General features: G+C 34.7%; 4 protein-coding genes across 8 annotated transcripts; 2 read left to right on the top strand and 2 right to left on the bottom strand.

Annotated features, from left to right (window-relative positions):
* Positions 1-2,538: 2,538 nt before the first annotated feature.
* LOC118049119 (lipid droplet phospholipase 1) lies at positions 2,539-6,282 on the top strand. The gene is made up of 11 exons (XM_035059013.2): positions 2,539-2,910; positions 3,302-3,369; positions 3,534-3,604; positions 3,703-3,945; positions 4,709-4,872; positions 4,990-5,045; positions 5,143-5,195; positions 5,282-5,402; positions 5,571-5,668; positions 5,906-6,031; positions 6,100-6,282. Exons 1-10 carry the CDS (start codon positions 2,774-2,776, stop codon positions 5,975-5,977), a joined length of 1,083 nt encoding a protein of 360 aa, XP_034914904.1. The 5' UTR covers positions 2,539-2,773; the 3' UTR covers positions 5,978-6,031; positions 6,100-6,282.
* A 309-nt stretch (positions 6,283-6,591) lies between these two features.
* Positions 6,592-18,838, top strand: LOC118049116 (ATP-dependent 6-phosphofructokinase 6). Of its 5 annotated transcripts, none has more exons than XM_035059007.2 (16): positions 6,611-7,062; positions 7,148-7,194; positions 7,271-7,310; positions 7,395-7,457; positions 7,674-7,811; positions 7,915-8,073; positions 8,165-8,218; positions 8,360-8,428; positions 8,594-8,723; positions 8,828-8,868; positions 9,574-9,798; positions 10,200-10,248; positions 12,701-12,855; positions 13,960-14,069; positions 14,459-14,919; positions 15,110-18,838. In XM_035059007.2, exons 1-15 carry the CDS (start codon positions 6,832-6,834, stop codon positions 14,517-14,519), a joined length of 1,572 nt encoding a protein of 523 aa, XP_034914898.1. In that variant the 5' UTR covers positions 6,611-6,831; the 3' UTR covers positions 14,520-14,919; positions 15,110-18,838. The 5 variants fall into 5 exon arrangements, with proteins under 5 accessions (XP_034914900.1, XP_034914898.1, XP_034914899.1 ...); XM_035059008.2 differs by having other exon boundaries at positions 15,107-18,838; XM_073408263.1 differs by having other exon boundaries at positions 15,022-18,838.
* On the bottom strand, positions 15,652-16,577 carry LOC118049118 (ethylene-responsive transcription factor ERF106). Its single transcript, XM_035059011.2, has one exon. The coding sequence runs from the start codon at positions 16,575-16,577 to the stop codon at positions 15,873-15,875; it is 705 nt and encodes a 234-aa protein (XP_034914902.1). The 3' UTR covers positions 15,652-15,872.
* A 335-nt stretch (positions 18,839-19,173) lies between the features above and the next one.
* LOC118049115 (ethylene-responsive transcription factor ERF105) lies at positions 19,174-20,545 on the bottom strand. The gene has a single exon (XM_035059006.2). The coding sequence runs from the start codon at positions 20,275-20,277 to the stop codon at positions 19,411-19,413; it is 867 nt and encodes a 288-aa protein (XP_034914897.1). The 5' UTR covers positions 20,278-20,545; the 3' UTR covers positions 19,174-19,410.
* Between the last annotated feature and the right edge of the window lie 457 nt (positions 20,546-21,002).

Raw genomic sequence — 21,002 nt, 5'->3', positions numbered from 1 at the left:
TGTAATGCTATATTAAATAGTTTGTAAATCTAAAAAAAATATTAAAAAAAATTACTTCTAGCATCCCATAGTTTAATTAAAATTATACTTGCCTATCAAATTTTGAAAAATTATAATTTGCATCTTGTGTTGATATAAAATTTTAAATTGAATGAAAAGACCAAATTACTCTCATATATAATACATAAAAAACTCAAATAAAAAAATTTATCTTCTCCAAATATTATTTTACCCTTTTCAAATATCATTTTCTCTCCTTTTTCATAATAATCTAAACTCAAATCAAAAGCAAAATCTAATGTTTTTAAACGATTTTTTTTTCTCATGCTATTGTAATCTCCTTTTTTTTTTTTAAAAAAAAAAAAGCAATTTGTTACGTGTTTTATAAAAGCCATGAAAAAACTTCCATATTGAAGCTTGGAAAGAACCTTAATCTTATTAAACCATCTCTTTAATTCTTCATAAATCCACCTTTTCTCCAGTACATCCAGACAAATTCATAAAATCTTTCAACATATGATCTAAATCGAAGCACGATCATTAATAATGATGATTATAACAGTAATAATGCCAGAGTTTTCAAGGAGAATACCATGGTTATGGAGAAGAAAGTGAAGCAGGAAAAGCACAAGCACCGTCAATTTTCCTTCCTTGGCTATCCTAGGTATTTTTACTAGTCTCCTCATTTTACAGTCTACAAGAAAAAAGTATTCTACAACATCTAAAGTATTGGGGAGTGTTGTATTATTCATTAACAAAACAAGATCATATGTAAATTAGAAACATACTTCTTTTAAGGAGTAAATGCAATGTAAGCTAGTAATCTTGATTTTGGTTTCTATGTGATTCAATAGTCTTTTTTTTTTTATTAACATAGATATATAAATCAACTTGCTTGCATCTTTGTTAATTTTATAAATTCTAAAAGTTAATAATTATGTAATTTTATTACTGACTAAAAATTTTATAAGACTCCTGAATTAATAATGTTTTAGAAATAAATTCAGATATTAAATTACATCCCTCTGAATGTAATAGTACACTTTATTAATAAAACAAGTGTTGGTGTGGCAGAGATGAAAGTGCCACAAGAGAGTTCTGATAAACACGATTGAAGGAGGTGAGGTTACGGGTTTATGGTCGGAGATGATGGCTGGCGAGAGATAAAAAAGAAAAGAAAAGGAAAGTGGCAGCCAGGTAAGATGAGTGGAAGAAGTTTTGCTGGGATTTGTTTTTATTCAATGATAAATTTATAATATTTAATATAATTTTTTTTAATCATGGTAAATTTATAAACAATCAAATAATTTTTGTTGGTTTTTTATAAATATGCTAAGTACATAATATAAATTGTTACGCGTACATCAAGGTTTACGATACAGATTGTTATTTTGTAAAAATTTTAACACAATTAGAGGATGGCAGAGATATTTTTTTTTTATTTTTAAAGAAAAACTCTCGGATAAGGCAATTACATGGTCCAACGAAGTCGGTCCTTTTTAAGGATTTCAACAGGGTCTTTTGGAATTTTGTAACAAATTTTAAAACGGACAGGTGTGGGTCAGGAGGAGCGAGTAGCTTCAATTTTGTGTTCAACTTTGACTTTTATAGTTCAAAACTTTTTAATATAAATCCTGTAATTTTCAAAACGTTTCAATGAAACCACTCATTGTTAAATAGCTACATGGATGATATAACAGAAGACTAATTTATAAAGGTTAAATTTGAATATTAATAAAAGGTGAGGGACTGAAATATAGGAAAATTTGACAAATTTCAAATTTTTTTTTTTTTTTTTTACTAAAAATACTTTTTGGATTTGATGTGCAAAATGGCATGTATTTCGGCACGAAAAGCTATTTTACCACACTGCTAATAGTTTATCCAGTTTTTCTCACAGCATCTACGAAATGGCTGCTTGTAATTAAGGAGGTTTTTATCAGCCATGAATGGAGAAGATACCAAACTAGTATGGCCGAATTGCCAGTTGTTATTGTTTTTCTCGTTTCATGAGCCAGCGGTATGTTTGGATTATAGGCTAGTGAATACTGATTTTTAAAATAATGATCATCATTTTATATTATTATTGCCCATTTTTTTTACATATAAAAAATTTGAATTGAATATTTTTTAAATCAATTTAACCATCAATTAAAATCTATAATTCACCATCTTGCGAGTTACAATTAAAGTTTACAAAGATAAGGTAGATAATATATGTGGTGTGTGATTATTTATTATCGTGTTAATAATTATTTTTTAAAATATTTTTATTTAAAAATATATTAAAATATATATATATATATATATTTTAAAATTTATTTTTAACAAAAGTACATTGAAACAATTTAAGAATAAAAAAATAATTTTAAATAAAAAAAATAAAAAAAACTGTTAAATGTTTAAAAAAACACACTTAAAAATTAAAAACAAATTCCTGTTAACCTCCCGCCATTAGATGACAAATCCTTCTTTTTTTTTTAATTAAAAGCCAAACGAAAACTAAAGGTCATTTTTTTTTTCTTTCATCATCTTACGTGGATAAATCTCACGGATAATCGCGCCTACTCTGAAAAAAACCCTTCATTTTTCTTTCCTTTTCCCTATAACTTCTTTTTCATAGGTATTCACCACTCCCAATTTTCCCAAGAAAATCAACAAAATATCCAAACGCAACTCTCAATTTTTTTTATTCGATATTTAAATGCATTTTTTTAACTGAAAAACCATAAAGAAAGAGGAGAGATTAAAGTAAGAATTGGACTAATAAATCATGGAGAATAGAGCTGTAGAGAACGGAGTTTGTTCAACAGAATCAGTGAATGTAAGCTGTGATGTTTGGAGTTGTAAAAATTCTGATTCTTCTTCTGCTGATCATCTTGTCATTATGGTCCACGGTATCCTTGGAAGGTATGAATTTTTCTTTAATTTTTTTTATCATTAATCACTAGTTATCATGATTTCTTTGCGTTATTTATTGAATTTTTTGATCTGGAGTTGGTTTATTTTTGTTGAATACGAGATAAAAAATGTAAACTTTCTCTGAAAGTTTTCCTTTTTTATTTTGATGAATTTTCACCCGCAATTCCTGAATTTGGAATTCAATTACTTCTGTTGATTGCCCCCAGTCTAGTAATTTTTTTAAAAAAATCTGGGTTTGGTTTATTTCTGTTGATTATGAGATCAAAATGTCAACTTCCTCTTGAAGTTTGTCTTTCCTTGAGTTAACTGAATTTTTAGGCTTAATTATTGAATTAGTTCTGTTGTTGGCTAATTGTGGGCGTTTTGCTTGAATGATCAGTAACACTGATTGGAAGTTTGGAGCGGAGCAGTTTGTTAGAACTTTACCTGATAAAGTATTTGTTCATTGTAAGTATCATTAGTTAAGTTTTGGATATTGATATGAAGCGAAACCCTTCCCTTTTAGTTTGGTATTTAGATGTTTGTTGAGTGGAGTTTAAATCAATTCTTTTGCTATTTGTTTTATTTCTACGAAGAATGGAATGCTTAGGTTGGTTTTACTTGAATTGTAGGTAGTGAAAAAAATATGTTTAGGCTGACACTTGATGGTGTTGATGTGATGGGCGACCGTTTGGCCGAGGAGGTACAGTAGTTCTTAGATTCGTGGGTTTACCTGTAATTATTTACTAAATTTGGTTGCATTTTCTATGCTGGATTATTGATGGAATATTTGAATTTTAGGTGCTTGAAGTGATTCAAAGAAAGCCAAATTTGCAGAAGATTTCATTTGTTGCACATTCTGTGGGAGGATTAGTGGCGAGATATGCAATTGGGAGATTGTATAGACCACCCAAGAAAGAAAACGTAGAAGATTCAACTAATGGTACAAGCATAGACGACTTAAAGGCTACAATTGGTGGCTTGGAGCCTATGAACTTTATCACTGTTGCTACACCACACCTTGGTTCTAGGGGAAATAAGCAGGTATTCTATTTTGACTGTTTCTTTTCTTTTAAATTTTCGAATTTCATCATCATCCACTTAAAACATTGAAAAAGAAAAAGATCAGGTTGTTAAAATGTTTTAGTAAGGAAAAATTTTGCGTGTATTGAGTAGGATTGTTTTGGATAAGGTGCTGAAATGGTATTTTATGCTTCTCTCATACTTACGTGAGTGTTTGCTTGAAGATGATGAATTTCTCTTGTTTGCTGTTTGAATTGACCATAGCACTGGGTTAAATGTTATAAAAGCATGTTTGTATGCAGACAGATAAAAGAGCGCAACCAAGGGTTATCTCTATCCTTATACTATGAGCAGTAGGGAACATAGGATGGGTCTGTTTTATTGCAAGCAAATTATAATCTCATACTTGTATCTGGTAGTTTTACTGGATAAGCAACTTTTTAGGGTGAAATCTGGCCAAGACAATGATGATGAAAGAGAAAATCATGTCATACTGTTTTGTTCATGGCATGGTTCAATAGGGTACTTTATTCAGGAAAAACACAAGCTGGACTCCTGACTTCTCTATTTTGATTACAGTCATTAGTTGACTACTAGTGGACTTCATTTGAACTCATTTTTCCATTATAACTTCCTTGTTGCTAAATCTGAGCATACAAGCAGTATTACTTGTTTCCTGCTACTATGCCAATTGCACATGTTAATGATTCCTTAATCTTAGCTCTCATTGAATTCACATTAAGCATCCTTAGTGTATTTTGTTCAAAAAATATTTTCACTGCAGGTTCCATTTCTTTTTGGTGTACCTGCCTTTGAGAAAGCAGCCAACCTCTTGATTCATTGGATATTTAAGAGAACAGGTCGGCACCTTTTTTTGAATGATGATGATGAGGGCCAGCCTCCATTGCTTAAACGCATGATAGAAGATTATGGTGATTGTTTTTTCATGTATGCCACATACACAGCAGTTCTTTATGCAGATTTCTTTCTTTTATAGTTTCTTGAGATGCCATCTTTATGATATCCAAATATGTAATTAATAAGAGCACCTAACTAATTTTGTAGGTCAGCATTGCGTATATTCAAACGTCGGGTAGCGTATTCAAATGTTTGCTATGATCGTATCCTTTTTATTTCTTCAAAGCAGCTAACCATCAATATATAATCTGAAAACTTGACAGTCTTTATTTCTCTGTTCCCTTGATGAAAACTGTTTAGATATTGTGGGCTGGAGAACATCGTCCATTAGGCGTACTATTGAATTGCCGAAGGTAACTCTGCTCGCACTGTGTAATTTTCCTCTATATTATTGCCTGTTGGTTAGAATGTACTTACTAAAATGTCACTTTCCTTTTAGTGGGAGGATTATATTAACAAGGAATATCCACATATTGTATACGAAGAACACTGCAAGGCCTGCGACACTGAGCAGTCTGAGCTTATTTCAACAGATGATGATAGTTTTGACAAGTTAGAAGGTATATTTTGAATGAAGCAATGCAGCAGCCATGCTCACTCTATTCGTTTTAATTGCCTTTGCCTTTACCAATTTTGCCAATGAATGTATTTTTGGAAATTTCCAGTGTCCTTAATTATGGTTTGTTCTTCAATTTTACAAGTTTGTTAACTGGACCTTATTTGTGCAGAGGAACTAGTGACAGGTCTATCCCGTTTGTCATGGGAAAAAGTAGACGCTAGCTTCCACACCTGCAGACAGAGGTTTGCTGCTCATAGTGTCATTCAGGTCTCTCCCTTTCCCCCCTATGTATGCGTGCATGCATGCATGCATGTATCTTACATTCATCCTAACAGACGTGCTATGTTTTTTGGGCATGTGATTTGAAAATGCTAATTATCTCTTAGGAAGAATGGCGGTGTCATCAGTGCTCATGTGCAAGGAAACACCTTGGAAAATGAAAATAAATGTAATATACAAGTCTCTGTTATCTAAAGGAACCACATGCCACTCTATATTTCACAGGTTAAAGATCAGAGCATGCATATAGAAGGCGCGGATGCCGTACAACATATGATCGATCATTTTCTTCTGTGAAGCCAGTGGCTTCTTAGACATAACACATTACAGCTGGATGCGAGGTCCAATATGGTAAGTTATTATGAGCATGCTTTTGAAATTCTATTTTTCTGGACCATTGATCCGTACATTTGTTGCAGGTTGAAGAATGTCAACTATCATGGTGATGGTGAATTCAGCAAAAACTCTGAGCAATTTAATATAAATTTTGTTTATTCATTCATGTCTTGTATGTATTGCACACGTACTATATACTTATGAATAAACGAATGCTATAAATATAGACCTATTCATTTGTTAGTGCTCAGGGTTGAGCATATTAACTGAATCATCCAAAATATTCATAAATCCTGATTTGAAATTAACTGAATTGTTTCCCCTTTTTTTTTTTGGATAATTTCGGATAGAAAACTAGAAAAAAATCAGTTTGGTTTTGGTTTTAAATTCTCGAAACTGAATTAAATTGAATTGAATCAAATAAAAACAACTCATAAAAAACAAAAAGTCTATTATAAACTAAAGCTTATTAAATCATAGTTTTTTAATAATTGTTTCAAATAAAAACTTTCTATTTAAACAATTTCGTTGTTTTTTAAATAAAAATTGAAAAAAGAAAAGAGTTCTGTTTTTGATTTGGTCGGTTTGTAATTAAAACCAAATTATCAAAGTTTACAGATCAGAGGTGTACACGACTCCAGAATCCTCGATTGAACCGTCAGCAAATCAAAGCCACCGAGAAGTCAGAGAAATGTTTAAAATATCAACGTGGCACGTAATCAAAGATCCAGCGAAGTTGTCCGCACCTAATCATTCCTCCATTACCGAAACAAACGATCTCTCTCCCACACAGTTTCAGGCTCTCCGTTTCGACGATGGATCTCTCACTTGCTGCTTCTCCCTCTTCGTTTGACTTACTATTATTGAACCCCCACAAATTCTCATTATTTCAATCTAACCCCGACTTCTCTCTCAAATCCAAAAAAAACCCTACAAAATCATTATTTTGGCGCCAAAATCGCCCATTCAGAGCCAGAGCTCTTAACGATGATGGTTTCGTCCTCGAAGATGTGCCTCACTTGACTGATTTTCTCCCTCATCTACCAGTAATCAATCATTCTGTTTTTCCTTCATTAAAACTTCCCCTTTTATTTTCCATTTTAGGATTTGCTTTTCTTTCTTTTTTTGCAGTCGTATCCAAATCCTTTACATCACAGCCATGCCTACGCGATTGTCAAGTACATGAATTTATTATTTTTTTCTTTTAATTAATATAAAATTTCTGCTGTTATTTTTAAAATTTGAATTGGGCAGGCAGACTTTTGTTGGACCAGAAGATGCAGTCGCACAAAATGTAGGCTCACTTAACATATCATTTTTCTTCTATAAACGACATGTCATTCAAGCATTCTCACTCTATTTTTTTTCTTTTGGGTAGATTGTTGTTCATAAAGATAGTCCTAGAGGTGTACATTTCCGGCGAGCCGGGCCCAGAGAGAAGGTATGCTACCTTTATAAATTTTAATAATTATTTATTCATTTTGGATTAATTTTTTGAGGAATTATTCAGTATACGGGTGGGTAGGTGCACGTGCTTCCACAGGTGGTGGTCGCTCGATAACTACATTTGGCACAGCATGAATGTGATTGAGGGAGCACTGCATCGGGTGTGAAATGGTAGAAGCTGATTGTTTTTGATTGGTGCGATGCCATGCAGGTGTATTTTATGCCTGAAGAAGTGCGTGCTTGCATAGTGACATGTGGGGGTTTATGTCCCGGGATCAATACAGTGATTCGCGAGATTGTTTGCGGATTGAATTATATGTATGGAGTTGATGATGTACTTGGCATTCTGGTGAGTTTTATTCAGAGATACGTAGAAGGTTGTGTTTAATTGTTGAATGGTTTGCTTTGTTTTGTTTAAGAAAGAGTTTTTGAATGAATGATCGTATGTTCAGGGAGGTTATAGGGGTTTTTATTCAAAAAACACCATAAATTTGACGCCCAAAGTTGTGAATGATATACATAAGCGTGGTGGCACATTTCTTTGCACTTCACGAGGAGGTCATGACACAAACAAGATAGTTGATAATATTCAGGACAGGAGAATAAATCAGGTCGACATGCTTTTTTCTTTGGTAAAAATTTATGAATATGGTATGCGACCTGAATGGAATAAGGTAGACTGGTTTTTTGGTGGATATTTAGGTATATATTATTGGAGGTGATGGCACTCAGAGAGGAGCAGCTTTAATTTACAAGGTGGTTAATTCTCCAACAAGAACTTTTTCCTTCGTTCTGTTGTAGCAATCAGTCAGCTTGCATTATGGTATGATTCAAGTTTGTCACACTGACATGCTTTTTTCTTCACGTTAATTTGTATTTTTGGTTTGTTTTTGGAAGGAAGTTGAGAAACGTGGTCTTCAAGTGGCTGTTGCTGGGATCCCCAAGACGATTGATAATGATATAGCGGTGAGTTGTGTCATCCATTCTGCAATTTTATGCCTCAAAGCAAGGTTTGACTTTCAAGGCTTCTTGCTTTTTTTTAAAAAAAAATGTTTGTAGTGAGGAATTGACGTGGTGGAGGTGAAATGTATTGAACCCTGGAAAATGAAGTAAATTGTGTTGTTGTTCTAGGTGATAGACAAATCTTTTGGATTTGATACCGCTGTTGAAGAAGCTCAGAGAGCAATTAATGCTGCACATGTGGAGGTTGAAAGTGTGGAAAATGGAGTTGGGATTGTTAAACTGATGGGCAGATACAGTGGTAAACTTTTGGAACATAGATTAATAGATGGCACATGGATGGCCATAAGATTATCACTATATTTATTCTTACGTTCCCGCTTCCTTGCCTTTTGAATCCTGCAGGTTTCATTGCAATGTTTGCAACTTTGGCAAGTCGAGATGTGGTAAGCCTTTTGCTGGGTAACAGTGATTCCTGAACTTACAAATATTTGGACCCATTATTAGAGTGTGATATTTGATGCTAAGTAAATCCGAGGCAGTTGCTGAGAGAATTGGAAACTAATTAGTAACTTGGCGGGGACATAAGATTGAGCAAGTTACTTATTGGCTAGTAACTTTAGCCATGATCATCCTTATTTATTGAGTCATAACAATAATGTGGTTCCTTTACCTCCAAGTTTGGCAGTTTCAGGAAGTTTGGCTTATTTTGTGTGTGTATGAAGCAATGATTTGTTGTTTTAATCTCTATTCCTTAACAACAGAATTTTGTGTTAGGAAAAAATTGGTAGTGCAGAATACTGTCTTTGACACTGGATGTATCAGAAAATGGTAGATTTATGCTTGCTTTCCCCCCCACCCTTTATAGTAATGAAGTCGCAGGCTCTTTTTTTCTAGAAAACATATTGCTTCACACACGCGCGAATGTATGTATCTGTATGTGTAAGTAGTTATATAAACTATATTCCTGCTTATTTCACTTTCAACGTACCGTTCTTTTTCCTTCTCCAAACAAAGTGTTGGAGAAGACATTGCTTCAGAATGTGATTAGTCATTGCTTCAGAATGTGCTTAGACAGTGTGGTTTATTGCTTGCAATCACTCATAATATTACAACTGAGTGATATGCTAACAATGGTTGGGATATAACAGGATTGTTGCTTGATTCCGGAATCGCCATTCTATCTGGAAGGTCCTGGTGGTCTTTTTGAATTTATTGAACAGAGGATCAAAGAAAATGGGCATATGGTTATTGTGATAGCAGAAGGAGCCGGGCAGGAATACGTTGCTCAGGCCATGCAGGCAGCTGATGAGAGAGATGCATCAGGGAACAGACTACTTCTTGATGTTGGTCTGTGGTTAACTCAAAAGGTTAAGGTGGGTGCTAAAAGTCACCACCTCTCTTAACTCATGTTTTTCATTTCAAGAACAGTGTATTTATTACCTTTTCTTTTCCATGAGCTTGTTATTTATTTCCTTTCCTCTGATCGCCACTGCCCTATCAAGCTAAGCAATTGCTTATCTCAAACTTGGTGATCTAATTCTCACGGGGCCTCAAAATGATCTCCATGGACCTATAATGCCACATAGCAACCTTGTTAGGTGGTAAATTGGCAATTTGACAATTGTCTAATAGCTAATTTTAATACAGTTATGTTGTATCTATCATTTTGTTGAGATAGACCATTTCTTTCATTTTTGTCACCGGCATCTATTTACTTTTGCACTATTAGTGTTAGTGCTAATTCCATTTACACTTTTAATATCTCGTGTTGCAGGATCATTTTACAAAGGTGAAGAAGATGGAGATAAATATGAAATATATAGGTACCTTTCAAATGATTGCATTAGCATTTTATCTTTGGTTTTGAAACTGTTGCATCTGATGATTCTAAATTCTGCTAAACACTATCCTATTTCAAGGGCGACTTTTTTAAGAAACCTAATTTTGGATATTGTTTTTAGGAAAAAAATAAATTAAACAATGCACTTGGCATATGCTTATTTGTAGGTAATGAGAGGTCATGCTAAATATCTTGTCCTAAAAACACGTACTGATTTGAGGCTAGACCAGAAAGGTTCATATGGTTAAATTCTGTAATTTTTACTGAGTTTTGACACAGCGTGTAACGAAAGTAAAACTAGGGCTCTCAAGCCGCAAGGTTATAGATCTAAGCTATAGAAAAATTTAGATAAAACTCTTTGGTATTTTATAAAAATTTGAATAATAGTCTTCATCTTCATAAAATAAACTTGACGTCTCTATTTATGTTAGTCATAAAATTCTTTAAAGGAAATGATTCATAATTAAAACTAAAATCTTTTATAGGAAATGATTCCTAAATAAAACTTATCTAATTAATAGAATTCATCTAACATTAGGATTTTTAAATAGTAAAATACTAATTAAATTAAAAGTTCTAAGCTAAGTAGGAAATAAATAATTAAAATACAATTAATTTGGAAAATAATTAAAACAAGAAAACAATAACTTCAGGCTTCATATGATAAGCTTTTGGGTTTCTTTGTGGATTTCTTTTCGGGCTTGTCCTTGTCAATATGATCCGTAAACCCCTGAGATAATTGTTCTGTGTCAGTCTCCCCCACTTGAAAAATACACTCATTCCCGAGTTATTTATCAGAAATTGAACTCTTCCACTCCATAGGAAAAAAAATACTTCCAAGTACAATACCATAACTAATTTATTCACGAAGTAGAATGTCTTTGACTTTTGAACTTCAAAATTTAATATGGGTATAATAAGGAAAATCCATATATGATATACCTTTTATTTTTATGAAGTCTACTTGTAGTTTCTTCCAATATTTTTCTACCTCAAACTTGGAGTTTATCATCATTTATGTCCTTGAATACTTCAACCATTGTATTTAAATGAACACCAAAATAATCATCCATAATATATCCAAAAGACTTGCTAGAAATTACCAAGTCTTCTATGTCATTGTTTGCAAGATTTTCATCACCATATAAATCTTTCATCATCTCCATCAAGTTCGAATAGAATATCCTTGTCATCAAGAGGTTGTTGCTTATTCTGACCTTCAATCACAATGATCAATTTCTGTCTCTCAGGTTGTGGTTGTAAGTCTTGATTTGACGAGGTTCCACGACCTCCATCAAGTTCATCTTCACTAACAACCATCGCATAGACAAGTGGTTCTCTAAAGTGGAATTTTAGGAATAGGTCTAAGGTAAGGTCGGTCTCGAGGCAAGTCTCCAAACATGTTCCTCTACTCTGTGTGATTCCTATTTGTGGCTTCAATCAACCGAAATAGATCTTCTTCATTAGATGAATACCCATAGTGATAGTGACCATGAGGATTTGTACAAACTAGTTCAATGACATGTTGGACGTGGGCTTCATCTCAAATGCGTGCCTCTTTTCTTTCATGGTTCATGTTTGCGTGCAACCCTAGTGTCTCAAGCCTAGTTTTAAGGTCATCAAATTTGGTGCTGATGTTGCCAAACCCATTTTTCACTTGCTCCTTATAGCTGCTATTGCTACTAAATGACAATCTAGTTGATTTCAAACAGCTTGCATCTCCTAATCACCGTAACGAAGGTGGTTGGCTCCAACTGCTCCACAATTCTCTTCACAATTTGCTATCAATTTGGATGTTGACCTTATTTGATACCACTTAATGCAATGTATAGTGAAGATAAAACTAGAGTTCTCAAGCCTTAAAATTACAAACTTAAGTTGTAGAGAAATTTAGAGAAAATTCTCTGGAATTTTATAAAAATATGAACAATAGCCTTCATTTTCATAAAATAAATTAGACATTCCTATTAATACTAGTTCTAAAACCCTTTATAGGAAATGATTTCTGATTAAAACTAAAATCCTTTATAAGAAATGATTTTTAATCAAAACTTATCTAATTAATAGAATACATCTAGCATTAGGATTTCTAAATAGTAAAATACTAATTAAATTAAAAGTTTTAAGCCAAGTAGAACACAAATAATTAAAATCTAAAATTAACTAGGAAAATAATTAAAACAAGAAAATAGTGACTTCAAGCTTCATATCATATGCTTTTATTTTTTGGACTTCTTTTCAGGCTTGGCCTTGTCAAGTTTGAGAACCTTGTCAAACAAGAAAATAGTAACTCTTCAAATAATTGTTCTACATCAAGTTTGATATTTGAGGATCAAGAATTAAGAAAGTATGCTTGAGAACCTTGTGGAAAATCTCCTCCTGTGCTGATGAAAGAGGAGGTCTATGTATCTAAATTTTTATATTTCCGTATGCAGATCCTACATACATGATTAGAGCTATCCCAAGTAATGCATCAGACAACATTTATTGCAGTCTTCTTGCACAAAGTGCTGTTCATGGGGCCATGGCTGGGTACACAGGATTCACGGTTGGTCCAGTAAACAGCAGACATGCTTATATTCCCATTGCTGTAAGTACTTCCTCTTCTCAGTCTTTGTTTATGACTGACATGACTTTCTATGAATACAGTTTCACTTGCTGGTTTACCTTGGTTTTAAAATATGAGACTTGGCTCCTATATTTATAATTTTAAAAATTTAAATGTCTCAAGTGTGAATCAATACATCAAGATTCAATAAACAGCCTTTATATATTATGCATTTAACCAGGAAAAGCTAGATTCTCATAGATTTGGCTGGATTAATAAAACTAACTGACCAAACTAACTGACCTGGTAAGTAAGGAGAAGGGGATTGAGAATTATGATGGCTAAATTACTGTCATCATAAGATGGCCAATACAGGTTTTACTGGGATTGATTGTTTAATTATATATCCCAAATGCTTGAATCTCAATGAAGGAGTAGCAACTTGAAAAATCATATAAGATGGGTAAGAATAAATTCATCTACTGCCTTGCAGCATGAATGCAAAACTAATTTAGGGTGCTCCTGCTGCTTGATGACAAATGAAAAATAGTACCTTTCCTGATCCGTCGTCACTCTTACTTCAGTTTGCACAAAAGCTTAATTTAGTTATTTGCACAAGAGTGCACAAAAGCATAATTTAGTTTCTTTGCACCATAGTGCAGACTCTGTTCTGGTTCCCATGTTGCCTCCCGCTGATACAGATGATGCAGAATATGACTAAATGTTTCTGGCCTTTTTTATTAGTGTTTGATGTTGAGCTAACCTTACAGTGGCTCTCTAAATTTGCTGTTCCATTGTGTCTTCTGAATTCTCACTTATATTGTCAATTATTTGACGATTCTATTTTGGCTGCAATATGCCAGAATGAATGATTTGAAGCGGTTATTAAACTCCAATAAACACAACAATTATTTTCAGTTAGTAGCAGGATAGATCTTGGAGCCTGTGGAAACGTGTATAAATTCTTTGGTACCAGTACCTTAAATATTTCTATACTTTTGGTGACGTTGTCTTCCCTAGTCCTTCCCTTGCACACACCCAATTTCAGTGCGGAGAGATACACAAAGTGACGTGCTGGTAAATTGGTATAGCTAATGCTATACAATTTTGTGATGCATGATAGATTCAACTTTTGTGATATTGCAGCGTGTGACAGAGGCACCAAATACAGTGAAGGTAACAGATAGGATGTGGGCCAGACTTCTTGCTTCAACAAATCAGCCTAGTTTCTTGAATTCCAACGAGATGCTGCCAATGTAAATTTACCAATGCCTTAGAACAAGTAGAAATATTTTTTGGTGGCTGCCATTTATGATGATTCTCAATTTGTAGAAAGCAGTTTAGATTGTATCTTTTGATAGAGTCTGCCATTTTAAGACTATCTGTTTCTCAATGACTCAGCCATCATATCTACTAAATTTAAATGATGTCAACGTATATTTACAGTTAATGAATATTCTTTTATGCTTGCACCGTTTGTGTTGAGATTGTTTAGCAGATTGACTCTCGATATGGAATGAATTGATGATGATAAAACTTGCATTAGACTGGCTCGGCAGTTTCTATGATTACATGCATGCCTGCCGTACCTGACAAGTGATTGATGGTGCACCTTTGATGAATTTTTTTTTGGTTGTAAATTCAGACTTGTTCCTCTGGTAAAGAGAAACCTTCGAGAGTCGGTGGTCCATACTCTAATGCTCTAGCAGCCAAAATCCAAATTCAAAGACAGACAGCATTAACGAATCCAAGAAGAATGATATCATCTGGCTGAGAGAGGATGACGATAACAGGGCATGTAGTATCTTTGGTTCTTTCAAATATAAAGTTGCAAGTTGCTTGCTATGCCTATCTTATACAACTGGTTTTGTACCAGTTGCACGTGGTGGCACATTGTATATGGTCACACGCGAATTTAGTGAAGAAAACTCTGGCTGGCAGACTCAACAGGGCCCCCTCCTTGCAACTTGCTCATGGAGTCCTTCCTGTGAACGCATTCATAAACATGACAGGAATTACCAATCACAGCCTTGTTGCGATAATTAAGTTCCAAAACTTTGGCACCTCATAGGACACGTGTATATGCATGAACCTGTATATAAAAGGGTGGGACCCTCACTGCAAGTTGACTGGAGGTTCAGTTACTTTACCTTGGTTTCATTGGCTAATTGTCAAGACTGAGATTTTATTTTTTGGTTGATTTGTTAGATTGGAGGGGGATTTCCACTTGCCATTTATATAAACCTCTTTTTGGAGAAGAGGTATGGTTACTAATTGTATTGTGTCTGTGCAGCAGAAGATTAAAGGCGAGCGAACTCGAGCGATTCCTACAATCATCTTCCCTGTGGTAGCTGCTGGTTTCAGTTCTTTAGTATACCCGACCTGGTTTATATTAATATGACGGCAACCACACAAAAACTATATTAATATCAAACATTTACTTAAAAACCTTTTAGGTGGTGTGGAGGAGTGCTCAACGCAACTTTTGGGTTCACGTCTATGGTAATTTGTTACTTTCTACGACTTGAGATGAGGGAAAATATCTGACTCTGTCGTGTACAAGTATATTCCTCACTTTAAGACACCACTGTTTGGGTGGATATCTTTCTCAATAGAAAAGTAAAAGGCAACATCGCTTGAGAAAATATCCAAGTCAATTTATGAGATTAACATGACGAATTTAGGCATAGAAGTCTTTCAGGTGATGGGGCGTTACTTAAAGATGATGGAAATTGACAAGGTTGCGATTATTTTCACAGACCGAGTCACGGAACGAAAATCAAAATGGAAAGAGAGAGAACAAGACAAGAGATTCAAGGAGTGGTGGCACACCCATGCTTTAGCTTTTTTGACAAAATTCTGTTCATTCATTCATGGTACTGCCAGCATTTACATTTTAACACTGCGACATCACCCTAATCACACGATTATTTACACAAACAATACATTCAACCTGAGGGGATTCGATTGGTGGACGAGTCATGATTCCAAGCTAACTATGGATTAGATTTTGTTTCTCTGATCATAAACATGGCTGACGTGGTGAGTTTTTGTTCATTTTAAGAAAGCCTTGCCAACATGGTTTCTTGGGTTAACGGTGACAGTTGCTCCTCATCTGAAACACCCTCCTCTACTTCTCCACTCCACTTTACATTCCAATTTTCCGTTGACACATCAACAGATTCCGGCAGCACCTCTCCTCGCTTTGATCTTCCTCGCTTCCTGCCTGTGGCTGGCGGCGGGCTGGATAGTCCAGCCTGCGAAGGAAAATTCAGGATTGCTTTCCTGCCCCTCATTTTGAATGCAGCACAGTCATAAGCTTTTGCAGCATCAATATCAGTGTCAAAAGTACCCAACCAAACCCGACTTCCCTTCCGGATAGGGTCACGGATCTCTGCTGCAAACTTGCCCCACGGCCTTCTTCGGACCCCCCTGTAATGCCTTATTGTCTCTCCTTTATTTGTCATCTTTACAGGTTCAGGTGGCGGGTACTGATTACTTGAACCTGAAAACACGGGCTCAGGAGGTGTCATGTCTATGATTTCAGGTTTTATTTCAAAGCTATAGGTTTCTTGGGTACTGTGGTAACTTTGGTCGGATATTGGCGAGTTGGGTTCTGACCCAGAAAGGGAGCTCTCTAGTTTGACAGAGACACTGGCTATACTGGACTCAAGATTACTGATAAACTCGTCTGTGGAGGTGAAGTCTCCAAGAAGATGTTTTCTTATGAGCTCTAATGTTGAGGATTCTTCCGGGGTTGCCATTTTTTAGAGACAGAAAAAATGAGCCAAAAAAGTTGCTATATGGAGTCTGGGTGGCAATCAATTAGTTTTTATATATAGGGAGTGGATCCTAGTTGCTACTTTTGCATCGGAAAATCAACATCAAATGGGACTCCCTGAATTTATTAGATGCAGCAGGTTTACTGCATCGTGGAGCATTATGGCACACGGTTTTTACCCAGGTTTTGGAGCTGGATTCGGATCATCTTATCCAAATCCTCATTAATGGGGACAAGTTGATGGTGGGAGGGGGGGACTGAGGCTTGTTTCAAATTGGGCCGGGAGGAAAATATCATCTAGTTTTGGTCTTGTGCGAGTACTTGGTGTCTATTATGCACAACTTGTGCTTGGTGTCTATTATGCATGTTGCCTGTTGACATCTTGACTTGTTTAGGAGGGGGGCAGATTTAGCAACTAGGCTAGTTATGGTGGGTTCCACTATGAACTAAGCTCATCAAAGATCCCACATCATTTCTCTCTGTCAGCCTTCCCGAATTTGAATTTGAAGTAAATTGACCAGATGCAGGCTGTGAAATGGCTGATGGTATCCATTTGATTCATCAGCTATCTGGGCTAACATATGCATTCATGAACCTGCATAAATTAGGTCCGTTTACTAGTCTTCTGTTCTTGATCAGTCTAGTTGATGAGTAATGGAGATGTAAATAGCGAAGTACAGTTGAAGTAAACTTCCCAAAATTGTACCTTCTTGAGGTCCAATTTACTCTGTTCATCTACCTTCGAAACCCTTACAAGAATAGGATAAAACATGGAAAAGAGACTCTCCATCTGTGGTCATTTTAAGACCCCAAATGTTAGGAGATGATGCGCAAGGGGAGGCAAAACGTCCTTTGAAGCAATGTTCATGTACTACGATTGAGCTAAACAAGTTCTAGTTTAGAAACATACAGAAAAGGAAGTGCTCTGCTTTTAGCAATTTCTCATCTCACTTTTGTCATACTTTTCTCTGGTAACATATTCATAAAGGTAGCTTTTAGTCAACTTTTTTTTTTTCTTTTTTCTTTCTAGTTTAACAGCGTTTTGATATTCCAAATAGAGGAGGAAGAAGGGGCTATAAAGAAGAGCATACAAGGCACACATGAATCAATAGAAACTTGAGTTACTTACATGGTTGAGGTGAGTCAAGTAAATTTGTCGGTGAGCTAAATTTATGAAGCTACAAAAAAGCTGCTATGCTGCATTCATTGTGCAGAACCTGGTTTAATGAACGCAGAACTTGGCTCCTCACTTTCCCAGTCAGATAAATTTTTCTTTTTCTGTTAATACTTGCTTGTGCAAGTATCATAAATGGCATGTTTCCCTTCTCAAAATACATAAACTCCCAAAGCAATTAGCCATCACCAAGATGTTAGGCAACATTCACCTGAGCTTCCATATCTGCTCCAGAAATTCTCCTTGTCAGTCAAACCAACAAGAAAAATCTCCAGCATAAGAGTGTACAGAAAATTGCTGATCAATGTCAATAAATTCATGGAGAGGTTAGCGGTGGAGAATTTTTTTGTAAATGTAATTTTTCAGTGTGAGACACTTTCTTAAAACCTGACTAAGATGGTTAGTTTCAATCAACTAGCTTAAGATGATTCTAGCTTGAGATATTATGATAGATAAGCCAAAAAAAACTTCTAACTCTAGGTAAATATGTTAGAATTGGTTTTATAAAATATGTAAATGGGTCTGTTACAGCCAAATTAAAAAACGAGATCTACTAGAGTTAAAATCATGATTAGACTTTGTAATCCAACCTAAACATTTTAATATGAAACATTAACATGTTTTTGAAAATTAATTAAAAATAAATGAAAAATTATTTTAAAAAAACATTTAAATAGCAAAAGTTAAAGATTCACACTAAAAATAGCTTTGAATATTAGACAACGAGCTTGTAGGTTTATGAGTTTTGATTTAAGTTTGATTAATAAAAAATATTTTATTATTAAATTATTGTTTGGTCAATAATTTTTTTAGACTTTAAAATATCTTATTACATGAAGAAGAATGAATATAATTACTACTAATTTACCAATTATAATCATTTATTAGTTATGAAGATTCATTAATTATGAGTATTTAATGTTTTGGTTCTTGAGTTTTATAAATAAATGTTTTGTATGGGTGTAAAGGAGTCTGGATTTTTCTTGATTTTTTAGTTCATTAATTGTTGACTCTTTTTAGATTTTGTTTTTCTACTCATTTTTTTTTTTGTTTTAAAAGCTTATTTTTTTTAGAAAAATATTATAATTTGATTTAAATTCATTGAATATTTTTTAAAAATGCATCTAAACAAGAAAAAAACTGTTAAAATTTTATGAGGCTAATTAAAGTTAGTCATTTTATACTAAGTAAAGAGGGATTAATCCATCACAACAATAAAAAAAATTAGATTGAATATTTTCTACAAGTATGCTTAACTAATTTTGATAAAGTTTAATTTTAATAATTTTCAAAGTTTAGATTCCAGGATTGCTTTTCCATCTTTTACAAGTTTAGCTTTTTGTAATTTTTATTATTATAAACTAAATAAATAGACTTATCATTTTGTGAATTTTAGACAACAAAATACACAATCCATTCCATTGAATAAATGCAATCAAAGAAGAAATGCAATCTTACAAAACTTATCATCTTCAACAAACGCAATCATAGTTGCGTATATGAACCCTACTAATTATATATATAGCTAAGCGTAGAAACTTCCTAATCTCTACTTAATCCGCGACACTTTTGGCCATCAGATTTTTCCTAATTTAGTAAACAGCAAACCAACCATCCAAACGACATGTTGACCGTCAATCATTCAAACAACCATCAGCCTTGAATACCCAAATGAAGGATGGGGAGATAACGGTGATAATGGTGGCACATTAAATATCCCCATGACTTCACCATCCCAGAACCCCTTCCAACTTGACGGCGTTAATGGTTCCGTAGCCGCTGCTTTGACCTCAGTTTCCGGCGATGAACTTTCCCTCTTCGCCACCTTGTTAGTGATCACAGAACCAGTACTTTCCATAGTACTCTCTATTTCTTCAATCTTTCTTTTCTTGCTTGAAGTTTCCAAGAATTGCTCAGGTTGCTGAGAATTAGACTTTCCAGCTTCAAGAGGGAAATTCAAGATTGCTTTACTTCCACGTAGCCTGAAAGCAGCACTGTCATAAGCTTTTGCAGCTTCAATGGCTGTATCAAATGTTCCAAGCCATACACGAGCTCCCTTTTTGTTAGGGTCACGGATCTCAGCTGCATATTTGCCCCATGGCCTACGCCTAACGCCCCTGTAATGCCTTTCTTGTTCACTTGAAACATCTGCCTTGTTCACCACTGGCTGTACTGCTTGTGGGGTCATGTTCAAGGTTGCTGGTGGAGGAATTGCGATGTTCTTGATCATGGATGGTTTTCTCTGGCTTAGAGTGCTTGGAGACTTTGGTGAGGCTTGAGGCTTGGATTCGATGCTAGATTGACTCTGCAGCTTGGGTTGTGGCTGCTCTGATTGATCAAAGGGATCGAATTCTGTTGATTCGGTCTTGATGTAGTCAGCGGTAATACAGGAGCTGGAAGTACTGCAAAGATCATCAAGATTGGTGATTAAGCTGTCCATGGAAGCAAAGTCAGTCAAGAGGTGCTCCCTAATGAGTTCCAAAGCTGAAGCTTCATCAAAAGACGCCATAATTGATAAGAGGGGTTGATTTCTCTTCTAATTTTCTTTTGTTTTCTGGAGTACTTATTGGAGGAGGATTGAAATTGAAGATCAGAAGAGCTGAAGCTTCAAAACTGGAAATTGAATTCAAAGAATGGGAGAGAAGTGAAGGTTTGATTTCCTTGAGAGTGGAAATGATGGAGTGAGAAGTGTATATATAAAGGGTAGAATTTTGAAGAAGCGAGAAAGACGCAGCGGGGAGGGCGGTTTCGTATGAGGTTCCTGGCTAGTGAGAGGAAGCACCATATGGCAAAATCCAAAGTGGAATTTGAGAGCAGGAGGTCTAGCTAGGTTGATCGTCTTGTCTTCTAGTGGGCGTTGTAGTATTTTTTTATTGCTCGTGGGGGTCTGTGGTTTGTGTAAACTCTGTTTCCTGGCTCCTTCCATCCACAAGCCATGAAGCGACAACATTTCTATGGGCTTCTTACTGTGAGGTTCACTGTAACTATGCTTATCTCTATAACTGTTTTATTTAATATGTGAAAAAGAAAAAGAAAAAGAAAAGAAGAATGTAATTTTCCATTCCAACAAATAAATCCATGCTTTTCTATAAATAAAGAATTTAATTGTTCACGAATAGGATGAGGAAAGCCGAATATGCAATTAACTAGTCGTGGGTTAAGTTATTATTTTTTTAAATGTAAAAAAATTCAAATGTTGCTTTTTTTTTTCTAGCAGAAAAATATATTATATTA

Source organism: Populus alba, chromosome 3 (genome assembly GCF_005239225.2).
Source record: "Populus alba chromosome 3, ASM523922v2, whole genome shotgun sequence".
NCBI lineage: Eukaryota > Viridiplantae > Streptophyta > Magnoliopsida > Malpighiales > Salicaceae > Populus > Populus alba.
This window is presented reverse-complemented; position numbering and strand designations above follow the sequence as displayed.